The sequence below is a fragment of the Merops nubicus genome, unplaced genomic scaffold, assembly GCF_000691845.1.
Source record: "Merops nubicus isolate BGI_N331 unplaced genomic scaffold, ASM69184v1 scaffold23269, whole genome shotgun sequence".
In the NCBI taxonomy this organism is placed as follows: domain Eukaryota; kingdom Metazoa; phylum Chordata; class Aves; order Coraciiformes; family Meropidae; genus Merops; species Merops nubicus.
Window position 1 is genome coordinate 8,350 of NW_008633361.1, and position 17,557 is coordinate 25,906.

Here is a 17,557-nt window from a genome sequence, read left to right on the forward strand (position 1 = left end):
TCCCTACTCGTTAGCTCCTTCCCAAGACATAAAGTTTGCCCACATGCTCTGAAACTAGAAACTTGTTTCTTCTGCAAAGAAACTACTCCAGGAACCAAAAGAACCTCTGTTGGAACAACCTACTCCTTCACCTGGTTCATTGTCAAAGTTGAAGTTACAGGAGGACCTTCTCTAGAATCTTTAGGGTCATCCAGTTCTACAAGTGCTTTCACATAGGCAAAGACTTAGGCTACCAAACCCAAAGTGACTCCCTCTTAATCCTCTCAGAGCTTGGCTTTACTCTGAGCCATTATCTCAACAGATGATGCAACACAAAAATACCCAGCAACAGCTTCTCACATCTCTAGCAGGGTGTGATGCTCCTTGCAGGAGAAAGGTTGCCACAACTTACATTTGAAGGTGTTTGAAACATGTCATGTAGTACAGTTATGTACTACAGTGCATGGAATGAAAACACTGAGTTTGAACAAGGAATAAAAGCTAATTATCTGAGGTAGATGGTACCACCCTCACAGGTCATCCATACAACTGTTTTGCAACAGGATATTGTTTGCTAAGAAAAAAAACATCCAATGCCCACCTTTGTGGTCCTCCAACACAGCATTAGAGTTTGCATTAGCCTGTTGCTCCTCAGCCAAACTTTTTGAATCACAAGTGGAGAAAGGGGCTTCTCAGAGACAGAACTTACACATGCTACAGAGGCTGGTGTGGCAAGGCTAGTGCCCCTACCTGGAACTCTAACAGGAAAAGAGTCTGGAGACCCTGCTCCTGCTCCTCCTTCCTCATCATCCTCCTCAAACTCCAAGTGTTCCTCTTCTCCAGGTGCTAAAATCTTCCTGTAGAACACAAGAAGAATGAGACCAAAGATCATTCATCATCTGGCTTTCAACTCACACATCAGCATCCAGTATAAAGCAGGGGCAACATGTTTTAATGTCATTTCACACTTCATATTAACTGCTACCTGTACCTATAGACTCTGACAAGAGATTGCAGGAGCTCAGCCCAGTAGAAAGCACAGAGTCTAAAAACAAGAGACAATACTGGCAATTTCAGAGAGATGCAGGGATATACCAAGTCCTGATTTTACCAAAAGCATGGGCTTGATGTTTAATGGTACCTAGACAAACAGAATTCAAAAGTTCTTTTATTGATCAGTTTACCCAAAGCAGTACAGCAAGTAGGTGGCTCTAGAAATTCCAGTTTCAGATGTACACCAGTCCCAGGCCACAGTCCCTTTCAGATATGTGTCTGTGTGTGAAGTGACCCAGTTCTCTCTCACCTGAGTGGGACAGGCTGAACATCAAAGGGGAACTCCTTATTGTAAGTGAGGATATTCTTTAAGACTGCAGAGAGAGGAAAAAAAAAAAATAAGAATCCATACCTATAAATAAGCATTCATTCTACTGTTTTGCACAGCTCTGTCTATTCTCACAGCACCACCACACACACAAATAATAATAACATTTTTAAAATAATCAGATCACACCAAACTCTAGGCTCTTTCTCCAGTATTTTAGCCATCAGTAAGACTTCCAAACGCATGTGAGAAAAATAAACATTTTATGATGTCTAAAGGGCCTAAAACTTTAGAAGAGAAAGCCTGCAGGGGGAGGCACTCTCCTATCAGACACTGAGTATCCCAGACTGGGTCAGGAGAGAGGAGGCGGAACAAATGAGTCCTCTCACTGAGCCTCACTTTGCAATAAGGCCCCTCAGAGCAGGGGAAAGCTCCCCTTAGGGCTACCAAATGAGAACAAACTGTCTTAAAATGACGTTAAGATGACACAAACACCCACAAGTACTCAAACACCAGTTCTGCTTCAGGAACCCCTGCCAGGCCCCCTCTGCCTCTGCACACCTCCATTCAGACAGTGTAGGAGAGCTTCCCTCTCTGCCTGCATACTCACATCACTCAGCGTGGGCTCCATCATCAACTCACCAGACACAATCTGAATGCTACAATGAATAAGGAATCCCTCAGGGAATCTATAAAGAACTCAAAGTCTTTTCAGTCTTTGCTCATTCTGATTTTTTTTCCTGATTCCTGTGCTGCCACCTGAGAAGTTAGGTACTGCCTGATTCCAGCTGGACACCATGCATAAATGCACAGAGTTTGAGTTGCCCTTGGTCAGAGATGTGGCAGACAAAGCTGATGTCAAATCTCTCTGTCTCCAAGGACTTCTGCTCTGAGAGATAAGTAACACCAACCTCAACATGGTGGTGAAGAATGACAGCCACTTCCCAACACAAAAGCAGCTGACCAATAGCAGACAATCACCTTCCAGCACAGCTGACATTCAAGAAAATAAGGGGACTTTTATCACTCTCAGAATTCCCCAGCTCTTGGAGAGCTACATCCTACCAGGGACAGAAAGTGAAACTGCCCCAGGCAGAAAAATCTCAGTAAAGCAAGACCTCTTGCAGATCATAGGCACATTATACAGAAGACATAGAAATTACAGTAGTTCTCCCATCTTCCAAAGGCTAAACTCTAAATTCCTCCCTTTTCCCAGTAACCAGTTTCTCTCACTAGAGGGCATAAAATACTCCACTGATAAGAGCACAGGAAAAAGGCAAACAGTTTTATGGCACTTAAAATCTGGATGCTGGCTGAGGGCAGAGCAGCCACGCTCACTGGCCGTGGTAGGAGCCCTGCCCACAGAAGTGCACTGCTTCCAGACATCCTGGTGGTGCTGGTAACAAAGGTGATGTTCAGTGTTTAGCTCAGAAACACTTCTGGAAACACCATCCAGAATCTCTGGCCTTTTGCCACCGGAAGCTGTGCATGGAATTTTTAAAAGGCTTCAACTCTGTCTCATCAGGAATAGCAAATAATTTTGCAAAGTTGTCATACAGTGATTTACTAAAGTGCTCCTTTAAACATCATCAGGATAAGAAGTGGATCTTAAGCACTCAGCCTGGTGAAATATTTATTCAAAGTCACTAAGAAAAAGCAAAACAATAAACCAGCAATGCAACAATCATCTTTTGAGGAAAATCCTCTTTACATCTATCAAAAGTACAAATTTCAGTTGCTTTAAAGTAAATTAACCAGATCACAGAAAAAAAACCCCAAACGTTAGGTTACAACGAAAAGGAATCTCCCTTGCTATACTGCATAAGGCACCCAACCTTTAAGAGAACTTTTTAGGTTTTGTTTTTAAGAACACCCATTGCCTCTGGGAGAAAGAGCACTTCCCCTCTGACATGCAACTGAGAACATGATTCACAGAACATTCTCCACTTGTGTAACTAATGGGCAGATCCCAGCATCCTGGCCTCCACTTATGTTACTTTAAAACAAACAAACAAACAAACAAACAAAAACCCCCAAACTTTTTAAAGTACTGTTCTGCAGGCTCTCGTGCAGAAGTTGCCTTTTCTTTTGTGATGTTGGACTATATCACATTAATTTGATCAGCAGCTGGCTCTCTCTTGAAAAGTTTCAAAAGAAATTACCAACATGAGCCACAAGACCAGTGCACACTAGGTTGGAGAAGACCACTGTCCATGCAGATTTTCAGTGACAGCCTATGATATGGATTTAATTTTAAAAAAATAAACTACACAAAATAATTCAGATACTAGGCTCCCCAGTACAACCAAGTACCTACTTCTCTTATCATACATATACACTCAGTTTGAAACTAGTTGCTTATCACACACAGGGGCCCACGGGATGTCCCAGCCTATCCATTTGTAATCTGTACTGTCACACTGGGGTGGGGTAAGCTTTCACAAGGAAAGGATTTGTGAAGTCCAGTGTGCTAGCCATGATTTCACACAGTGTAGTCTCAAAACAACTATTTGTATGTATGGACCCTCCTGTAGCATTATTCTAGCACAAAAGATTCAGCGACAAATCCTACAAACAAAGAAAAATAGCCAACTGCTCCACTTTCCAAGCAGCACGAAATGGAGCTTAAGTAGGAAAAGTTAAGAAATTGACAACACAAGATTTAAAAAAAAAAAAGGGGGGGCTAAATGTGAGGGCCCTGGTTCTTATAACAACACCCAAACCAAATTTCTCAGCCATTTTGACAGCTTCAGGCACAAAAGTAATTAAAACAAGCCAAATTGTGTGAATAGCTGGTTTTGTTCCACCCTAACAGAAAGGCTTGAGCTAACAAAGGAATTGCTTATTTGCATTGCCAGCCCAGATTTTTTTTTAGCTTTTTCTGGTGGAACACAAGAGCAAATTGACACACATGGCTTAGAACACTTCACAGTGTATTTTATGAAAAGACTGGTGTTGGCCCGAGTAAGATTTACTCTGTTCAAGATATACTTAAAAACCACAAAACAAAGGCACAATTCAGAGAGGAAGAGGCCAGAACAATCCAAGTCTGACAGCAGCGCTAAGAACATCAATGTTCAATTGTTGTTGTAGAAGCACCCGCTCTCCTCCAAGGAAAATAACTCGGTGTCTTTAAAAACTGATGGCCACACACTCTTCCTCAGTTCTAATACAGCTGCTTGTTGTATGAGGCATGGGCTGAATGCACTTCACACTGTTGAACAGTTTTTTTGACAGCTAAAAATCTGTTCTTTAATGGAGGGCAAGATAAGCAGCAGGACTGTTGCACTTTAAGTGAAATTCTGACTTCTAAGCAAAGGAGGCATTTCAAGGGAAGATTTATGCCTGTTGGCAGAATGTAAATTCTGACTAAACCCTTTAGTAGTCGCTTCTTTCAATTTGTAGAACACTCATCATTTAAAACGTGATTCCTCTCCCTCTTCCATCATTCAGTCACTCACAGGGCATTTGCACAATGGAGTCTAAAATCTAGTCACTAAAGGATGACATTTTAAATACTTTCTAGAAAGAGCAAAGGTAGCTATAGAAAATAATCCCAAATTAGAGGATGCAGAGACCAGTAATATGCAGACTGAGAAAGACCTAATACTTCCAGATTATACACAGTTAAACCCTTTCCCAAGTTAGAGTATTCACAGACCTAGCAGCCTTCTACTGTACCTTCACTTTCCATTTCCAGGGAACAGCTTAAAAGCATTTGGACTCTATATTCTGACAGAGACATTAGGAAGCTCAATTCGATGTCCTGCTTCTTGACAAGCTTCCCTGTGACAGTTACTTAAGAGAAAGGGAGTGCAGAGAAGCTCAGCTTATTCCTGAAGTGGAAACACTCACCTGCCCATCAAAAGTTTAACCCAGCATCCCTCTTAGTGATACAACTGTGACAGAAGCAAATAAAACCAGTTTTTGCCAGCATGAAAGAAGCTCTTCCATGTCTCTGCAGAATGCTAGCATTCATCACAACAGTGCCTAGGTGTAGAAGATGTGATCATAAGGATTGTTTGAGAATAAAGCAGCTGGTGTTATGGGAAGGAAAATGTAGCAGATAAATAGATACTTCCTACATGAAAAAGTTATTTCTGGTTTGACATATGAAGATCTGACCCGGGAGCAGTTGGGAAAAAACAACATTACACAAAACCCTTCAAAGAATGACTCACATCCTCACTTCGACTCTTAACTTTGTTAGTCTGGTAGCACTGCAGTGGCAGACGACAGGTGACTGGCTACCACCTGCACAAGTTAAACATTTTCAGAAGAAAAAAGTACATTTCGTGCTGCAAGGAGGAAGACCAAAATGTACTGAAATTCAGTTCAAATAAGAAATGTGCAGGTAAATTTTCCAGATATATACTATACTACTGATAATTTAAATTACTATTTTGTGCAAAAACTAGCAGCACCCAAAGAATTACTTACTTGAAAATAAGATGAATACATCTGACACATTAGGACTACTATACTTCGAAGTTACCCATGTTACATTCCTTAATACAGACCAAGTTTTGTCTATGTGGTAACAGATATTTGGAAGAACCACCTAAACTCAGCATGACTGTCAAACCACATTGTGGTTCACTCAGTACTCATTCTGCTTGTCATATTTTCCACTGTAATGATAAATGTCACTTCACTTAAAATACAGATACTACTTACTTGGTTCCAACTTCTTCAGATCCTCAAGCTTAAATTCATCCTGTGATTGGGTGGACTAGGACATTACAAAGAAAGAGTTAGACCTCAGTATGCACCTTCCTCTCAGAGCTTGTATCTTAGAATACCATATCTTAGAATAAGCATGCAAGGCGCTTCTTTTCTTCAAGTGTACTAGGTTACTTCAAAGCTACATCCTAAACACCCCGCCAGCAGAGGCTAGGTTCACAGGTGAGGCAAAAAGTACATTATTTATTGAGAACAAACTTATCTCATGTTCCAACTGTAATGCAAGATAAATATTTTTAAAGCAGCTAACTGCTCTTTCATATTTACTGCACACAGGAGCGTTAAGACACAGGGACTTGTTTTAATTCTTCCCCAATTAAATTGTTCTGAAGCAAGATCAGCTGTAAGATTGCACTCCAAAGTGATGCTCCAACAGGAGAATTCACAGTTCAAGACACAAGTCCAGCATTGGCAGACTGACAGAAATTACAGTGTACAGGATGAGCTTGATAAAACACTCAGCTAAGAGCTCATACAGATGGAAGAGGGATTCCCATCTCTCCCTTCTCCAACTCTCACAATAGTTTCCTCATCTGTCTGTAGCACATCTGCTCCTCAGTAAGCCTATTTGACTTAACAGAAAAGTTTTTAATCTTTTGTTCTCAGGTAGTTCAGCAAGTTTGATAAGCTGAACTCACCTATTCCAAGGTGACAAGTGGCAGAGTTGACATCAGAAAAGTGGTATAAATAAATTGATTGACACTGGACATCCTCCTTTAGGCAGATGATCAGGTCTTAGCTATTGACTCATTGCACCCTTGGCATCTCTAACAGTTACTCACTGTTCTCAACATTTCCTTAAGGCCTGATGTTTTGGTTTTTTTTATTTAATTTTGTCCAAGTGTCAACAAGAACTTTCAGCAAGACTAGAGGACAGTAAAGCAACTATACCCATACTGTTAGAAGAATGGGAAAAGATGACCACACTCACTAACTGCTGTAATCTCTGCTAAGAAACCATAACAGAACTGCAGCAAGTAAAATACTCCCCAGAGTGAAGCTGATGGATGAGAAGTTCTAGTACGCTCACACAAGGTTTAAAACGAGCCTTCAAAAGTTACTGCTGAGGAACCAACAGCAAGGAAGGCTGCTCTTGCAAGACATCATCTCTTCAGTTTGGCAGGCTGAATCTTGACATTGCTGAATCTTCTGTGGTTGCTTTGAGACGTGACCTGACCGGTGAAGCTGTCCCACAGTGGAACACGCCTGCCCTCGTCACAAAGTCACAGTGACTCACAACAAATGCAGCCCTGTTTAAACACTCCAGGCTGGATCAAAGTAGAAAGACAGGTAGAGCTAACCAAATAATTCTTCAAAAGCTGCACAGCCTCAAGACTGGTCAGCTCCCACCTCATTAGTCCAGCTCCAGCATGCTGCCTAAATTGTCACTGTGTCCTGGCCTCTCAGACAACTGAAGGCAGCACAGCGGAGCTGCTGCACCTTCTGCAGCAGCATGAACTGCTCGTCAGCGCTGCTGTGATCTACTTCATCCACAATTCACCTGTCACCATTCTGTGTTGGAAAAGGCAATCCACTAACCCAAACTTTGCTTCACTTGAAAGATCCCTCCTCCATCCACACTCTTTTGGATATTTCACTTCCCTTTTGTTTTGGGGATAAGATTGCGCTGAGAGAAAAAGAATTCCTTTCCATGATATCTACTTTCAATCCAGAAAAAAAGCCCAAAGTGTAGCTTCTATGTTGCTGTTTTCACACCTTTGCCCACAGCACTACCAGTTTTCATGACTGCTACAAAAGTAGTTTCTAGTCTACACACACATTCTTCCTCCAGCTTTATTATGACTTGTGAAGCAGCTAAATTAATGCAAGGGTCACTCTGAGGGTCCTTTTACCATTGCATACAGGTCAGGAAGACAAACTAACCAGTTCTGAAGGAGGAAAGTGAAGTAAAGAACCACAGGCAGAAAACCTGTGGCTAAATTGCTGTACAAATCCTAATACATGATCGTATCAGCACTTAAAGGTTTTTAAGGCAGCCACTTAGGGCATCGTGCTGACAACCTGAAAGGTCCAAGAGTTTAAGGGTTCATTCACTGTTCTCAGACGTTTTGGCAATGTATGAAGACACTAAACTAGCTTTAAAACACTCTACAGTTAGCTGTAACTGAAGCATGAAGTCACATAGGAAAAAAGCTGTACCTGTAAAGCTGCACTTCTCAGTTCCAAGCATGTTGCAATTTTAGCTATCGTTTTCTGAAAGAAAAAAAAATAAACCAAAAAATTATTCAGTTTAGTGTGGAAACTGTATTCTCCCATATTCACATTTATTTCAAATATAAATACAAACAATTGCTTTTTCTTGCAAAGATTACAGATCTATTATTCAGTACCAAATCATTCAGCATCAAAGGCTTTTTTTATACATGAGCAAGATTTTCTGAAAGGGCAATAGGTGCAAGAGACAACTGCCACTTAACTGCCCTCCCACAGCTCAACACCAGATACGGGTCATTGGCTCAGCAGAAACTGTAATAATGCCAACCATATCATGAATTGTTTATAAACTCAACGGCTCCAAAGTGAGAGGGAAGAACAAAGGAAAAAAAAATCCAAACCAACTAGTGGATTACCTTCTAAGAATTTGAGTAGTTTGTTCTAATTTACCCTCTGAGGAGTCATACCTACAGTTCCTCAATCAGACTTACAATCTCAGCAGATCAAGTCAGCCTCCCTCAGAAGTTAGTAGCCCAGTATCTCAGCACTGAAAAACCAGTCCACTTTTGTGGGTTCTGGTGGGAGAGGAAGCATAAAGGCAGATTATTTTTCTAACTTTCCAGTTTTGCAATTTGAAGACATAATTTAAACTCTGAGTGAAGCATGAAATATATTCTTTGATTCAAACTTGGCAGCTATCTAAAATATTGCTGAGCAAAAGTGTGAAGTGATTTCTCATTTTCAGTTAAAAATGTCCAAGAGAGGGAAGGGCTTCAAAATAGCCCATTGCTAGCAGTCTTACTGTGAAGACAGTTCTACTTGGGCTTTTAAGTCTCACAAAATAAGAAGCTCCAACAACAGTCACATTTGCTTCTATTACTACCAGCTGGAAGGAGGAGTTAAGACTTCCATAACTGACATCAAGTGGACACAACAGCACGATATTTTACCTTACCTGACCATCACTAGCTCATTCATTAACTAAAAGGTTTTAGTCAAGAAAAACTAAGACTATCTGCAAAGATCAGAGCCAAATATAATTCAAAATGCTCTGTGGAACATTTATAGGTCAAGAAAAAACAGTAACAATGAAGCTACAAAGAAAAGTAGTTTATTTTCAAAGTCAGTTTTCCCCCCAGAAGGAAGATTAAAGCCGAAATATGCACATGTAGCTCATTCTCTTCCTTTAAATCAGGCAGTGTAAAAACAGCTCCCCTCAAGCTGGATGCAAGGGGAGGAAAACACTTCCTAAAGCACAACTCTAGCATCAAAGAAATTCAAGAGTAGGGGCATCTGGCAAGTTATGTAGTGTCAGCCAAAAGCTAAAGCTTCCCTTTAAAGGAGGGTTACATTTTAAGGCTCCAAAAGGTTTGTAGCAGCAGATAAAAACTAGGCATGCTTCCACAGCTACCTCCCCCAGTCCTCTGCCCTGACTCTCCTGCCAAAGGATGTCAGAACTGCTTCTCAGTCAGCTCCTGGGCCACCACCAGTTTCAACAGTCTGGGCACAAAGCTAGAGTGGCTCCAGTTTCAGTTCACCTTACAGCACGCTGAAAGTTGAAAGAGTTCAGGAGCTGAACCATAAGCAGATCAGACATCAGCACCTCAAGGGCAGAGCCAACAGCTGGAGTGCGTAAAAGCCTCAGATACACGATTTTCATCTGCCACCACAGACTCATCAAAGCTTTCAAAGCCATTTCTCCCCAGCTAGTATTTCCTCTCCTTTTAAACACTCTTTTACAACAGGGCATTAGCCCAGACTTTACAGTCTCATAGTTTATATTCCCGTCCATTGTATGGAGATAATATAAAAAGTTAAATTCTTTTCATCACCTTCCAGAAAAGTAGTGAGTGATGCCTACTAACACAGGACACACATTGTTTTCTTCTCAGCCCAGGATGCAGCACGTGCAGCAGTGAGCTGTTTGGGAATTTTAATATAGAGCAATGTGACTATGCTCGTGTGTAAAATGGCAGAGTAAAAACGTTACAGCCCCATTCCTGTGGATGTTCACTTTGCAGTCTAGGTTGTCAACAAACTTCTACCTCTCTGAAAGAAATTCTGCCACATAACAGAGACCCATAGCTGGATCTCCAGCATAGCAAAGCACAGGTTTTTTTTTAAAAAGGAAGGTGTGTACAGTGCTGGATTAATTTTTGCCACTTTCAGACCAACACTCCACACACGGGTGTTGTGGATTTACATGTACCTTCAGGCTGTATGGGAGGACACCAGGTAGTACTACAGAAGCAGATTCTCAGTCCCTAGGGTGAGAATGCACTACACCCACCTAATCAGATGCAGTGCAACAAAAGGAATTCCTTTTTATATTTGAGAACAACTGGAAAGATACAGTCACAAAGGTAGGATCTTAAAGAGGAAGGTGTGAAGTAATGGGTAAAAGAAAGGAATTCAGAGGTTCTCTAGGGAAGGGAGGGGAAACCTCTGAGGTTTGACTACAGCTCTAACGTTTGCAAAAACCCAGCTGTTTTGATGGTTTGGGTGTTGACTGCTGAGTGAAGAGTATGCCCATTCTGTGTGAGACCCAGACTCCTCTGACTGCACCACAGAAAGAGGGCTACAAGCTCACAGGGTGCCAGCACACAGCCCCTGTGCCCCACCACGGAATCAGAGCCTAGGAACAGACTTCCACGTGGCCACTCCCCTCCGGGTTTCACATTCAGAGCATTAAGCCCATGCTGTAAACGAGGTCTCAAAGAGCACTGCTGGACCCCCATCTCCTTTGCCAATCCACTGGTAAGCTCAACAACACCCCTGAATTCTGCAGACTGCTAACTGTGTGTTCTTAAAACTGCCTGAACTAGGTACCTCCTAACAGGGAAAAAAAAAAGCATTAGAATATATGTGTCCTCCGGCTCCTGGGGGCTGAAGGGTAGTAATAGCTCCAGAAACAGATTAATTGAAGAGAGTTTGGGAGTCTTAAAATAGTAAAGAATAGGTTTTATATGGAATCTACTGAAATATGGCAAGGTCCCAGCAGGCATTATTCATAACTATTTTTTTAAGGGACCACACCCAACCGAAAAGTTAAAAACGCAGCTAAACTCTGCTATCATTTTCAGCTGCAACTATCTCATGCAAAGGCTCCTTTTGGCAGCAGGGAAAACATTCTGCGTCTCATTAGAAAGACCGAAGTCATAATTAACTTGGCTAGTTGAAAATAATTAAGATTCAGTTTTATGTAAGCTCGTCATTAGGACGGGAAAAATGTCAGTTGATCTCGTAGTCAGGGTTTCTCCAGCGCAGTTGTGTGAGTAATGACTGTGCTAACTGTAATGCAGTCAAAGATGTTTGCATAAATACAGAGCCAGAGCAGAGCTTGGCTTTAAAGAGAAGTCTAGGCTGTTAGGAGACCAGTAGTTTAATGAATCATGCTCAGACTGTTCAACAGCGTGCTTATTTCAGCAAGTTACTGCTGCATAAAAAAGCTCCATCTTCTAATACTGAAGAAAACTCAGCCTAGAACAAAACCAATTACACGAGAAGCAACAACTGTGGTCACAAAAGGGCTTTAAAGGTCACATTTATTGCACAGAGAACTGGGCAAGAGTAACTATAGCTGGAGGCAAGCTGACAACTGTGGCCAAACCAAACTGGAACAATTCATGTAGCAAAATACAGTGGCAGATCATGAATGAAGATGGGATTTTTTTAACGAATGAAGGCAAAATAAAGAACAGTGGGATGCAGATGTTAAAGCTGAGGGGAATCCACCACTAACCATATCTGTTAATATTCCATAGACGCAGCTTCTAGGTGACGAAATTGTTGCACAGCCTCTTTAAAGCTGTTGCAGGGTAACTAGACTTAAACACAACCATTTCTTGTTTACAGTATTTATCTGCAGAGAAATTCTTAAAGAAAATTCACAATCACTACTGAAGATTCTAGCACCATCAATGATCCAAGTCAAGACAAAGCCTTCCCAAAGGACTAAAACTCCAGAATTATGCCCAGCAGTAGATGCAACTGACTCTTCAGATCAAGAGCAAAACTTAGAATACTGAAAAGCCTCAATTCTTACCATAAACATTTACTATAAGGTAAACGATAAGTGGCTCACCGTATGCCTAGGAGAGAAGCTGGTGGTATCTGCCAAGTGCTGCTGGATTAACAGATTGTATGATTACACTAGCAAGCAACACACCATCAATAATGGTATGGCCATGTCTGCACTGTACCACCACCTGTGATGCCTGAAATAAACCCAAACATGGTAAAAGTTTACACAGAAAGATGGGGTTGAGGATTTTAACCTTGTCCTTTCCCTGCAGCCCTCAGAAAGACAAGGTATTAGGGAAAGATTTCTGGAACCAGAAGGAAATAGTGTGCTGGTGGATGCACTGGCAGGAACTTAGTTGAGCAAAAAGTAGCTGGTTTGGTATGTAGATTTTTGGAAGGGTGGTGAGAGAGAAGATAAACTTCTAACAAACTGTCTGAAAACCCAGAAGCTTGCTTAAACTCTATTCAGACGGGCCAAGGGAGTGATACTAGTGATGACAGTAACTGGTCATCATCCCTAGGCGATACTGGCTGCGCTCCTGCGGGAACAGGAGATCAGAACAGCAAAGGGTTTAACATCACGCTAAAAGATTCTGCTACACAGAGTTTTAAGTGCTTCTCTCAAAACAAGAGCAAGAAGACTCTTATTCTTCTTGTGATTGACATTGCTCCTGGTAGAGGAAGGAAAGAGGACGTTCCCGCAACAAAATGCCAGGGATATTTGGCTGTGTACAGGGCTAATTCCATAGGCACCACCAGGCCCAACGTTTCAGCTTCTGATCTGCAAAACCACACAAGTGGTCATAAATGTCAACCTCTTTTGTAAGTTTTATCAGCTTCAGAAACCAAAATCTGCAAGAATTCAAAACAGCCACTCTGTATTTTTTCTTCTCAGAAGACTACAGCCTTAAGACACGATGGCGGTTGTGCACTTAACATCTGAGGTCAGTTATCTCTGCTTCCTGAGCTCCACAGGCCTCCCCTCACGGCTGACCTCACTCACTTCCACAGTCTGGGCCAAGGTCCTTTCCACAAGATTCAGAGAGCATCTGGAAGCAAAGCCCTGTGTGGTTCTGGTTCCCATCCTCACAGGAGATGATGCCTCCAGAAGTGAGGTTAACAGCTTTGCCTTCATGAGGTAACTGTGTTCTCAAAACCATCCACAGCAGTAAGGACAACTATAGCTGAGAATGGTGGAGAAAGCTACCAGCAAGGGATCCAGAGCAGAAGCAATCAGAGAGTAAACAGCTGTCCAACATTAACAAGGCTCCCAAGCCTTCAGTTCAGGAAAGGTGGGCCAAATCCTTCTCCAAAATTATGATTCAATTTAAGACTATCATGAGCCTTATCTTCTTCTTTGCAGAGGTAAACAGAATGTGGAAGACAAGTTTGTTGCTTTTCTTACTGGTACATACTGAGGAAACAGTTACAAACCTCTGCCAGGCCCTCTAAAAAGGTGTATTTCTTTGTAATGAGGCAATACACACCCCAAGTTCATCTCCAGCTTCTGTAGCAAAGACCTGTGTTCAGGTCCAACATTTCCAAACACAGACCCCACTACTCTAGCCCCCTGTTACCACAGGTGAGATTCTCGGCCAGCAAATGCAAACTTTAAGGCAACACTATTGCTCAAACAAGTGAACTTATGACCTGGAAATCTAGAAATACAGGAGTTCTCTAATTTGGTATTGCTGAGAAAAACACACCTTTACACTAAAGACATGAAAATCTAGCAAGGCCTCCTATCTCAAAAGATTTTATTTTGCTGAAAATGCTTGAGTGTATGAGATGTCAGCTAGCATTTTCCTCTTAAATCTCTGCCACAGAACTGCATGAATACGATGCTGAGACAAGAAACAGCCTTTTCAACTGAGGGGAGGGAGGAAGGAATAAAGTAATTTCAATATTTTGAAACACTATAAACAAATAACATTGTAAGACTACTGGGGAATATTCTGCCAGGACTCTCCCCAGTCAGGTGTTACATGTTAAGCTAACATCCTCCCCACACACCCTTGATGTCTGCAGTTCAAGACATTTTGTCTTCAGACTTCACAACATAAATTGTGCTAATGCTGTATAAGGAAGTTACCAAAAGGTCACCCAGAAAAAGAAACACCCAGGTTGTGAAGGACTCTGGCCAGCATCCATGACATTCGATATTACACAGCAAAGCATCTGTCACTTCTAGTGACAGCCAATGTGTTAGCCATGCCGGGCCCTGTTTCTGTCTGCACACACTGAGCGGGGAAAGGTCTCGTAAGGCTTTGGTCTGCGAGATGAAAAAGCAGCATAACACACACTGGCACCTATGAGTCAAGTTTCTCAACTGAGCAAATGGCAACACTCACCTTCTGATCTTCTGTGAACTCCGAATTGTTGTGCTGAGACTGCGCCTCTTTTTGTAGATGCCTTGCTAATCTGGACAGAGGGGAAAGAAAGCTGTCGAGTGTCAACACAACACAGAAACAACCCCTCCAGTTCTCCCAAAAACCACCAGCCAAAAGGTCCCTGGACTACTGCTCCAAATAGTTTTAATTTTTTAACAAAGATTTCTATAACCATGGTAGGCCATACCTAAAAAAAAACAGAAGATGGACAAAGTCTGCAACTACCTTTGCCAAGAAACACTACATATGTAATGTGCCATAAAAAGAGAATAGGTAAGAAGGTCCTTCTAGACAATGTCCCCTTTTATAAGCACTCAGCTTTCTCCTCTGCCCATCTCCTTACTTTCTAACAACAAACCACCCCCCTGAGAAGACCCACTGTGGTACGAGCCCACCCATGTTTCTTGGGGAGAGTCTGAGCCAAAATGGATAGCCAGCAGGCATGGGAGTGGGTACCCTGGGCAATAGCCTCTCCAGTGGCCACAAGCTGCTGGAACTAGTCACAGGACAGCTCGGCCCAGGCTGTGGGGTGGATCGGCTCACATTTGTGCCTGTCAGCATCCCATGTGGAGCAGAGACCCCACCCCGTGTCACCACGGAGACAGGAGTACCAAGGGGTTTGGAAAGGAATAGCAAACAGCTCCAGAAAGCGAAAGGAAGCTGGAGAGGGAAGCTATGGGAAGAGTTACAGTTTCCGCCCCTGGAGGAAGGAGAATATTAAACAAGCAAAACCTCTGGGCAATTGTTGCCATTCCCTGTAAATAATCTAAAAAAAAAAAAAAATCCAGAAAACAAAAGCGGAGGGGGAGGTGGGACAGGGGGCTGAGGGGAAACCCAGGGACAGCAGCAGTCCTCTGGGCATCACAACACGTTTCCATCTGGAACCTCACGAGTTTGCGTTGTTACAGGGATTCAGCTTCTCACCACAGCTGCAGGGGGGACTAGCCTGCTTTTTGAGGGGGTCTAAAATGCACCAAATACACTAAAAGAGAATACCGTTAAAGCATGTGTCAGAAACAAAAATCAGAACTCAATTACTTCTTTGCTCTTCCTAAAAATAACAGGCAACATCACAGCATTAATATTTCTGCAAGCATCAGTTACACAACCCTCTTTCCATTTGTCACTAATACAAAAAAAACACCCTAATCCAAATAAAAGCATCTGGCATCCCACTGAAAGCTTGTTCAAAGTTGGATGGGGGCAGGTTCCACAGACGGGGACATTCAAGAGGGGAGGCACTGCTGACAGCTCAGAGGGCTCCTCCTGCAGCAGTAACCACCTGAATGAACAAGGGCTGATCTTTGCCGCAAGCTTCCTGCACTTGCAGGAGTAACATAAAGACCTCAGCAGATGTAGGTCCCCCCTGGACACAGGAGGCAAATAATCGTGTTTTACATCAGCAGCCATTAAATCCATGGGCTGAAGTAGCTTAGATTTGGGAAAAATCATTCTCAGTGTCAGCAAGCTCACTGTAACCAGCTCCTCCCCAGCCTGTGTTGCCCGGTATAGATACTGCCAACGCGAGCAGCACTTGGCCAACTCCAGCAACACGCTTGGTCACCCCATCTCAGGTCATCATCTGAGAAGGCAACAGCATAAAACCATGGTGTCATGTCTCTCCAGAGCTTCAGGCAGGTATCTTGCCCTCTGCTTCTCATTTGCAACTTCTACCCTCTCACTGAAATTGTTATTTGTTTACCTGCAACAATTTACAAGAAGTTGATAGACACGCTTGAAAAGGTTCTGCTGCTTCTGCAAAGGATTGTCCCTGCAATCCCTTCTTCCTCTTGGAAGCACAGTGTTCACCTGCTGACAACTGCTCTGTCGAGTAGAAACTCACTGAAAAGGCTTGTAAGAGCAGCTTACAATACCACTACCCAAGAGGAGCTTTCTTACAAAGACATCACACTGCTCCAAAGTCAGAATAAAGCAAGGCCATGGAGATCACCTCAGTTCCTGTCAGACACAAGTGGTACTGGGAGGAAGGGGACAAAAATTGTACTTGGACTCTCAAACTGGACTGTCTGCAAACGTTTGGTTGCCTTAATGAAGTGAGCTCAGAACAAGCAGCCTGAAGGTTTTTCATTCTGAATAAATGTCATTACATGAAATTGATTGCTGAGACTGCCAAGACTGTTTAAAGCGTTAGGATCCTACTGGACTTCTCATAGATGTCCACATAAGGACAGTTGTTAAAAATCCCTTCTTTTACTTTCTGATGATTGTTCTTTCCTTCCGAGATACAGATCTGGAAAAGAACTCCTTTTCATCCCTGTGCCAAGGTTTGTAGTAGCAGCTTGCCCTGCTCTAAAGACCATCAGCAAACTGCAAATAACTGAACTCGCATCATCCTGTCTGCTGAGGGAATGAAATTATGAGATTATAGCATCTCATGACTCTGTGATAAGTGGCCAGGACTCTAGTTACTCTGAATGGCAACTGCACTGGCAGCCAGCGCAGTCACAGCCCACAACTTGAACAGCCCTGAAAAGCACTAGAAAATCTCCTGGAGAGCATCTCTTCAGCTGACTTTCTCTCGAGGAGTAAGTGCAAACTCTCTGGACTTGTTCCAGAAAATTCACCATAAGAAACTTAGCCTGCAATACTCAGATCGCAAGGAAATAACTTTCATCTTCATGGGGAACAGGGTAGTACAGGAGAGCACCTGACTAAAGCTACCAGGTATGTTTCTAAGGATACCATCAACGGCACCCGACAGCGCCAATACTGCTCCGGTACGACGGGGCTCATGGATGCTGCGGTCCCACCCAGTCTCACTGGGGCCGCCTGGTTCCCCGCTCTCCCGCCCGGCTTTCGTCAGGGGTGAAAGGCAGAAGCGTGCGACGGGGCAGTGCTCGCCCCGAGGGGTTGTTCGGGGTTCTCTCGGCTGAGGCTGACGCCCGCACCACGCCTGGGGGCATGC

At 42.9% G+C, this 17,557-nt stretch overlaps 1 protein-coding gene across 1 annotated transcript in view; it reads right to left on the reverse strand.

Annotated features, from left to right (window-relative positions):
- AIDA (axin interactor, dorsalization associated) overlaps positions 1 to 15,613 on the reverse strand; it is a gene marked incomplete at its 5' end in the record, with an annotated part of 23,954 nt that extends 8,341 nt beyond the window's left edge. The window contains 6 exons of the mRNA XM_008948242.1: positions 730 to 836; positions 1,283 to 1,346; positions 5,978 to 6,032; positions 8,204 to 8,257; positions 14,593 to 14,662; positions 15,522 to 15,613. Coding sequence (XP_008946490.1) covers positions 730 to 836; positions 1,283 to 1,346; positions 5,978 to 6,032; positions 8,204 to 8,257; positions 14,593 to 14,662; positions 15,522 to 15,613 — 442 coding nt within the window. The remainder of the gene's footprint in view (positions 1 to 729; positions 837 to 1,282; positions 1,347 to 5,977; positions 6,033 to 8,203; positions 8,258 to 14,592; positions 14,663 to 15,521) is intronic.
- Between the last annotated feature and the right edge of the window lie 1,944 nt (positions 15,614 to 17,557).